Source organism: Coregonus lavaretus (assembly GCF_964263955.1).
Source record: "Coregonus lavaretus genome assembly, chromosome: 4".
In the NCBI taxonomy this organism is placed as follows: Eukaryota; Metazoa; Chordata; class Actinopteri; order Salmoniformes; family Salmonidae; genus Coregonus; species Coregonus lavaretus.
Window position 1 is genome coordinate 61,444,589 of NC_139991.1, and position 8,373 is coordinate 61,452,961.

The 8,373-nt window shown below is 47.1% G+C and overlaps 1 protein-coding gene across 1 annotated transcript in view; it reads left to right on the forward strand.

Moving 5' to 3' along the window:
- The window catches only part of LOC311128122 (seizure 6-like protein), a 34,758-nt gene that overhangs the window by 15,387 nt on the left and 10,998 nt on the right, over positions 1 to 8,373 (forward strand). Inside the window, exons 2-6 of the mRNA XM_084160098.1 lie at positions 1,237 to 1,734; positions 2,858 to 2,997; positions 4,520 to 4,715; positions 7,639 to 7,824; positions 8,120 to 8,291. Of these exons, the coding sequence (XP_084016224.1) occupies positions 1,237 to 1,734; positions 2,858 to 2,997; positions 4,520 to 4,715; positions 7,639 to 7,824; positions 8,120 to 8,291 (1,192 nt within the window). The remainder of the gene's footprint in view (positions 1 to 1,236; positions 1,735 to 2,857; positions 2,998 to 4,519; positions 4,716 to 7,638; positions 7,825 to 8,119; positions 8,292 to 8,373) is intronic.

Here is an 8,373-nt window from a genome sequence, read left to right on the forward strand (position 1 = left end):
AAAGTTAAAAGCTGTTTTTGTCAGTGTGAGGATGTGTGATTTTAAAAAGCAGAATGTTCTGAGAACAGGTGTTATGTGATCCAATAGTATTGTTAGTATGGAGGGGCAGCAACACAGTGATACACTGGCCATGAAGGGTCTGACTGTGTGTGTGTGTGTGTGTATGTGTGTGTGTGTGTGTGTGTGTGTGTGCGCTGTTCTGTCCATTTTAGTGCTGAGCTGTTGGACATGGCATTTTAGCATGCGTGGGAGCAGTGTGCCTGTCTATGCTTCCCCCCCCATCCCGTCCCGTCATGCTTGACTGGCTACCCTGTCTCTCCTCACCCAGAGAGTCCGTGATCTGCCTATGTGAGTGTGTGTGTATGTGCGTGTGTGCATGTGGTACATGCTTGTGTGTGCGTACTCTCTGTGTGTGTGTGTGTGCAGTAGAGAGCAGGTGTATTGTGCTGGGCTGGTCGCCCTGATGCCAGATAAGCCCAGTAGTCCTGAAACAGTTGAACAGACAGTAGTCCTGATAACAGTGGAACAGACAGTAGAACAGACAATGGAACATACAGTGGAACTGACAGAACAGACAGTGGAACAGACTGTAGTCCTGATAACAGTAGAACAGACAGTAGAACAGACAGTAGAACAGAACAGTATTCCTGCTCCAGTGAGGCCCTAACACAGCCACACTCACTAGACACAGTGTCACTACACATGCAGGGCAGAAAGGTTTTCAGGAGCTGTCCCTTGAGTTCCTCAGTCCTGCTGGTTTCTGCTTCTCTCTGTTTACCAGGCTAAAACAGGTCCTAACACAGCCACACCACACAAAGAGAAGAAAGGCTTTCTGGGTGTTCGGAGCTGTCTCTCTCTCTGCTCCAGCTCAAGGGTGCACAGCAGGCCCTTCAGTTACTCAGTCCTAGTTTGCATTTCTCCCTGGAAACACAACCTGGTAAAGGATAGCCCTAACACAGGGTTTCCCAGGATATTGATATTTGAATCAGTAGTGGTAGTACTAGGGCAGAAACCAAAACGTGCACCCAGGGGGGCCTCAGGACCAAGTTTGGGAAACCCAGACCTAACAGAATGAGAATAAGAATACAATTATTCTCAGAACTAAAAGCAGCGCTAGTGTCAAGACTGTATGACCCCTGGAAAATGTTACCTGAGTCTCATTCTCTTTCTCTCTTTTGTTCTCTCTTTCTCTCTCTCTCTCTCTCTCTCTCTCTCTCTCTCTCTGTGTTTCTCTAGCCGAGATGGACCCCACACCTCCACCCTCCTCCCCCTCTCCAGCCATAGGGAACACAGACAGAAACTATCCCAGGGGGAGAGGGCCCGAGGCTGGGTTAGGGCCCGGGGTGGGGATGAGTGCCGCTGGTGATCTGCTAGAGTCTGTCCTGGCCCAGAAGGATCATCTCCTCTCCCAGACAGGGGGTATGGTCCTGCCCTCAGCTCTGCCCCAGGACCTGCTGCCTCTCCTGGGGAGAGGAATGAGCACAGGGGGCCTGTCTGGAGGTCTGTCTCTGGATCAACAGGGTCTGTTGAAGAGGATACGACCCCCAGTTTCACAGCCCCACGACAGCGGACCCCCTCTCCCTTCACAGCCCACCCAGCCCAACAGCAACCCCCTCCCCTCCTCCTCTCAGCCCGGGACACACACACCGCCGGGACAGCGAGATGAGGTCACCACTATCGTCACGGCGACCGTGGACGCAGACACAGACATGGATGCAGACACACCTTCACCAGGTATAAGTGGTATACATTAGACCAGGGGTTGGAACCTAAATTATTTTCCAATCTTTTCGTTCTGAACAGAACCATTATTTTTTTTGTTCTGACCAGCAAAATAAAGTTCCTAACTGGTTCCACCAAAAAAAGTTTAGGTTTATATCGTTCCTTTCTGTTCATTTTCTTTACATTTAGCTCAACATTAAATTACTTCACCAATCAGTGCGGATAGAGCAGTTTTCTATCCTGAAGTTGTTTACGTGCTTGAGTGTAGGGCGCGAGATGCAACTTAACATTTTGCGGGTGGGGAGAGAGGGTGAAGTGCATCTTGGGCATCTTGTGATATGCATTATCTGAATTAGGCCTATACAATTATACCTACGGAGGAACTTTGAATGTCTTTGAACTTCAGAGAGTTGGCTTAACGTTGGACCAAAGCTAGCTAGCTAGCTAACAAACTTGAGCGCGCACCAGAATTAAAAACACGTCTTACCTTTTCGTATTTAATGAATCCAATGTGAAATGTGATAACTATAGTATCCATAACTAGCTTTGAAAAAGTAAATCCATTATTTTCTAAAAAATCTCTCTCCCTATCTTCCGAATCACGCTTGTAGCTATCATCAGTAGGTGTGGTAGCGGCAGGTAGCCTACTCACGGACACACACTGGAAACGATTTTCAGCTGGCAGGCAGACACTGGAAGAAGTTTCTGATTGACAGAGGGAGGACTTTGCATAGGCGCTTTGTTACGTTTTTTGTGGGACTGAGAAATATACCCGGAACATAAAAAACCGGTTCCCATGCTTTTAAAATAACGGTTCTGTTCCAGAACAGTATAGATCACTTTCGTTCCCGGTTATGATTCTGTTCCTTGAAAAATGTCATTATTTTCTGGTTTTCGGTTCTGTTCCCTGAACCGGTTCCAACCCCTGCATTAGACAAGACTAGAGCATCAACAATGTTAGAGAACACCCTGTCCTTTTACAGAAAGCAGTTGTTGACCTTGTTTACCTTTCCCTCACTGAAGACAGAGATGTGCTTATCTCACCAGCATCCTGGATTACACTTTGAAATAAATTGCTTCTTAAATATTGTATTGTTAAATCAATGTTTGTCCCCTCCTCTCCTCTTATCTCTAGCTGTGTCTGGCTGTATGGTGAATTTCTCCGACCCCGAGGGATACATAGACTCTTCCGACGACCCCCCTCTCCCAGATGGAACATTCCTACACTGTACATACACCGTCACTGTGTACACAGGCTTTGGAGTCGAGTTACAGGTAAACAAACACACACATTCGCGTGCACTGACAGACACGCGTTTTCACTGAGTGAGGTTACATACACACAATAATGCCATTTTGTGCATAATCAGATTAAAATAATAGTTCGATTAAAACGTTTACATGCTTTGCAAGAAGAACGTATTCTCTAATTATCCTGTTTAAAATTAAACGTTCCACCACAGCGAACGTTATTTTTGGAAAGTATATTTGATTCTGAGTTCGGACATATAAAGTTTGTATGTGAAAACTACTTCTAAGACGCGTACATTGTTGTTCCGAACTCACTTCACTCGCCCTAAATATGGAGGCTCAGCTGCTTTTAGCACATGCGCAGATCAAATACACCGCTGGAACGCCGATTAAGGTGTTTACATTTCCTAAAAATTTGAAAGATTGCTCAGAAAACCAGGTGTTTTAATTGACGTATGCTTACTTTCGATTTTGACCTTACGCCAATTCAGATAAGCAGAGTAAGGTGTTTACATGACTATTGCATAATCTGCCTACTGCCAAAATGTAGTTTAATATCGAATTATTAGTGTGCATGTTAACGTACTCAATGACACAGACACACGCACACACTGCGTTGTGATTGTTGACTCTGTAATGATCTCAGGATTGTCTCTGACCCCTAGTGATGTCTACTGGTACAGCACCCTGCACTCCAAATCAAATCAAAGCAAATTGTATTTATCACATGCGCCGAATTAAACTGGTGTATACTTTACAGTGAAATGCTTGCTTACGAACCTTTCCCAACGATACAGAGTAAAATAAATAAATAATAAGAAATAAATAAATAGTAACTAACACAAGAGGAATAAAATAAAATGCACAAGAATAGAGCTATATACAGGGAGTACCAGTACCAGATCAATGTGCCGCGATACTTGAGGTAGATATGTACATGAAGGCAGGGCAAAGTGACTAGGAATCCAGATAGATAATAATAAGAGTAAAATAAAGAACAGAGTACCAACAGCAAATGATGAAGTGTAAAAGTGTGTGTGTGTGTATGTATGTTTGTTTGTGTTGTGTCGGTATGTGTGTAGTGTTTGAATGTGTGAGGGATTTGTGTGGGAGTGACAGTGTAGTGTGTGTGAGTGAGTGTGTATATGATGTGTATATAAAGTCTAGTGAGAGTGCAATTTTTCAGCCTGTCCTCCACACAACACTGGTGCTGTTCCAGGTCCTCTTTATTGCAGTCAAGCTCTAAGAAGAGATCTCAGAAGAGATGTGCAGTGCCATTAACAGTATCTTTAATGTGGTTTCTGAGAATTCTCACTCACTGTCTGCCCCTCCCCTTTCTCTCTCTCTCTCTCTCTCTCTCTCTCTCTCTCTCTCTCTCTCTCTCTCTCTCTCTCTCTCTCTCTCTCTCTCTCTCTCTCTCTCTCTCTCAATTCAATTTCAGTTTCAATTTAAGGGCTTTATTGGCATGGGAAACGTATGTTAACATTGCCAAAGCAAGTGAAGTAGATAGTAAACAAAAGTGAAATAATCTCTCTCTCTCTCTCAGGTGAAGAGTGTGAATCTGTCAGAGGGAGAGCAGCTGTCAATCAGAGGGGTGGATGAGGGCGGGGCCTTGCTGGTTCTGGCCAATCACACACTGCTGGTGGAGGGTCAGGTGATCCGAAGTCCGACCAATACCATCTCAGTATACTACCGCTCCTCACCTGAGGGGAGCATGGGCATGTTCCAGCTACACTACCAGAGTGAGCACACACACACAATCACACACTCACACACTCACACACACACAATCTCACACACACACACACACTCACACAGTCACACACACACTCACTCTTTCATGTTTTTAATTCAAAGCCTTCATTAGGTCCTAACTCCTAAGGGGCTGTTGATTCTCTGTCTACCTGATCTATTAATGGCCTAACCACTTAATCTCGTTTTGCAATCAATTAGCAGTGTGATTGGATGTCGTATCAATTAACTGATTAGCTGTGATTAATTGGTTTTCATCTCATTATGCAGTTGCTGTTTGATAGTGTAGTGGAGGGCTGTGGAGAGGCCATATCTGTGTGTGTGTGTGTGTGTGTGTGTGTGTGTGTGTGTGTGTGTGTGTGTGTGTGTGTGTGTGGTTGTTTGTGTGTGTATGTGTTATGTGTCACCTGTAATATCTTCCTCTCTCATCTCACACCTGTGTACTCTGTGTCAGTTAAGATGGGACATAAATGGATAAATGGAGTAACATGGCAAACTACCTGCCTTTCATCTGGCCTGTCCTCTCCTCTCTCTATTATTCTGGTCTGTCCAGTCATATAACCATTATTCTGGCCTGTCCGGTTTTTAAAAATGTTAGTCATTTAGCAGACGCTCTTATCCAAAACAACTTACAGTTAGTGCATTCATCGTGAAATAGCTAGGTGGGACAACCACATATCACAGGCATAGAAAGTACATTCTTCCTCAATAAAGTAGCTATCAGTAAAGGTGAGGAGGAGGATTATTTAAGATACTGTTTGAAGAGGTAGGGTTTTTGATGTTTTTTCGGAAGATGGGCAAGCGACTCTGCTGTCCTAGCTTCAGGGGTAAGCTGGTTCCACCATTGGGGTGCCAGGACAGAGAAGAGCTTGTACAGGGCTGAGCGGGAGCTGCCCTCCCGTAGTGGTGGGTGGGTCAAGAGACCTGAGGTGGCAGAACGGAGTGCTCGGGTTGGGGTATAGGGTTTGAGCATAGCCTGAAGGTAGGGAGGGGCAGTCCCTCTTGCTGTTACGTAGGTAAGTACCATGGTCTTGTAGTGGATAAGAGCGCTGCAGCGTTCTGGATAAGTTGCAGGGGTTTGATGGCACAAGAGGGGAGCCCAGCCAATAGCGAGTTGCAGTAGTCCAGACAGGAGAGGACAAGTGCCTGGATTAGGACCTGTGCCGCTTCCTGTGTGAGTTAGGGTCATACTCTACAGATGTTGTAGAGCATGAACCTGCAGGAGCGAGTCACTGCTTTGATGTTTGTGGAGAATCAAAGGTGTTGTCCAGGGTCACGCCAAGGTTCTTTGTACTCTCGGAGGGCGACACAGTGGAGTTGTCAACCATGATGGAGAGGTCTTTGAGCGGGCAGGCCTTCCCCGGGAGGAAGAGCAGCTCCGTCTTGTTGAGCTTGAGGTGGTGGGCCAACGTCCAAGTTGAGATATCTGCCGGCACGCAGAGATGCATGTCGCACCTGGGTGTCAGAAGGGGGGAAGGAGAAAAGTAGTTGAGTGCCATCTGCATAGCAATGATAGGCAAGACCATGTGAGTATATGACAGAGCTGAGTGACTTGGTGTATAGAGAGAAGAGGAGAGAGCCTAGAACCGAGCCCTGGGGGACACCAGTAGTGAGAATACATGGTGCAGACACAGATCCTCTCAACGTCACCTGGTAGGAGTGGCCTGCCAGGTAGAATGCAGTCCAAGAGTGTGCAGAGCCTGAGACGCCAAGCCCTGAGAGGGTGGAGAGGAGGATCTGATGGTTCATGGTGTCAAAGGCAGCGGATAGATCTAGGAGGATGAGAACAGAGAAGAGAGAGTCAGCTTTGGCAGTGCGGAGAGCCGTCTTGGTTGAGTGACCTGTCTTGAAGCCTGACTGGTTAGGGTCAAGAAGATCGATATGAGAGAGATAATGAGATCAGAGAGATAAGTTGTTCAGAGACAGCACCTTCAAGTGTTTTGGAAAGAAAAGAAAGAAGGGATAAAGGTCTATAGTTTTTGACGTCAGATTAGTCAAGTGTTGGTTTCTTGAGGAGGGGAGTGACTCGGGCCATTTTGAAGTCAGGTGATGCAGTCAGTGGTCAGGGATGAGTTTATGAGGGATGGGAAAAGGTATCCAGCGATGGTCTGGAGGAGGGGATGGGGTCGAGTGGGCACACAGGTTGTTAGGCGGCCAGAACTCACTAGTCGCAGGATTTCATCTGGAGAGAGAGGGGAGAAAGAGGTAAAGGCGTAGGGTAGTTCTTTGTGAGTGAGACCAGTGGACTCAATAGGCTGAATGAATGAGTAGCGGATGTCGTCAACTTTCTTTTCAAAGTGGTTGACAAAGTCGTCCTCAGAGGGGGTGGGGGGGGCAGGAGAAGGTGTAAAATAGTTTCCTAGGATTAGAGGCAGAAGCTTGACATTTAGAGTGGTAGAAAGTGGCTTTAGCAGCGGATACAGAGGAAGAGATGGTAGCGGGAGTGAAAGGATGATAGGTCCTCCGGAAGTATAATTTTCCTACATTTTCACTCAGCTGCCCCCAGCCCTGTTCTGTAAGCTCGCAAAGAGTCACTCAGCCACGGAGCAGGACGGGAGGGCCGAGCCGGCCTGGAGGAAAGGGGACAGTGTGAGTCATAGGATGCGGAAAGGGAGGAGAGTAGGGTCGAAGAGGCAGAATCAGGAGGGAGAAGGATTTAGTAGAAGGGAGAGATGATAGGATAGAAGAGGATAGAAGAGGATAGAGTAGTAGTCATCTCAGATCAAATTATACCAGGAAGCCAACTGTTGAATAGAATAGCATAAAATAGACTAAGGTGACAATGGATTTGAGATAAGCGCAAAGAGAATGGAAATCTCTCTCATCCTCTATATGTCCCTCTCTCTCTCTCTTCTTATTTTACGTTCTCTCTTTCTCCCACTCCCCTTCTCCCTCCCCCTCTCCCCCTGGCAGTATTCCGTTTGAGCTGTGCCCTGCCGAGGAGGCCTCACTTTGGGGATGTGTCCGTGCTGGACCTGCTGCCAGGGGGCACTGCCCGCTTCCACTGCCATATGGGCTACCACCTTCAGGGGGCAGCGGCGCTCACCTGTCTCAACGCGTCTCTGCCTGTCTGGAGCAGCAAGGAGCCAAGCTGTAGAGGTAGGGAGGAGAGGGAGACAAACGCACACACAGGGACACACACACGTCTCAATGCTTTGCTGCAGTCTGGAGCAACAACATAATAATATAATAATAATATGCCATTTAGCAGACTCTTTTATCCAAAGCGACTTACAGTCATGTGTGCATACATTTTTATGTATGGGTGGTCCCGGGGATCGAACCCACTACCCTGGCGTTACAAGCGCCATGCTCTACCAATTGAGCTGCAGAGCTGGGGAGACACATAAACACACACAAATCTACTCTACTCATCACCTCTGTCCCTCCATAGCGCTGTGTGGGGGGTCAGTGAAAAACGCTACAGTAGGGAGAATCTTGTCCCCCTCTCCCCGTCTGGGGCCCAACGCCACCCACGACCGCTCCTGCTCCTGGTCCCTGGAGGCCCCCACTGCACAGAGACTACACCTGCACCTGGAGAGACTGGCCCTTGAACCCACTGACAGGTGAGTGAGTGAGTGAGTGAGTGAGTGAGTGAGTGAGTGAGTGAGTGAGTGAGTGAGTGAGTGAGTGAGTGAGTGAGTGAGT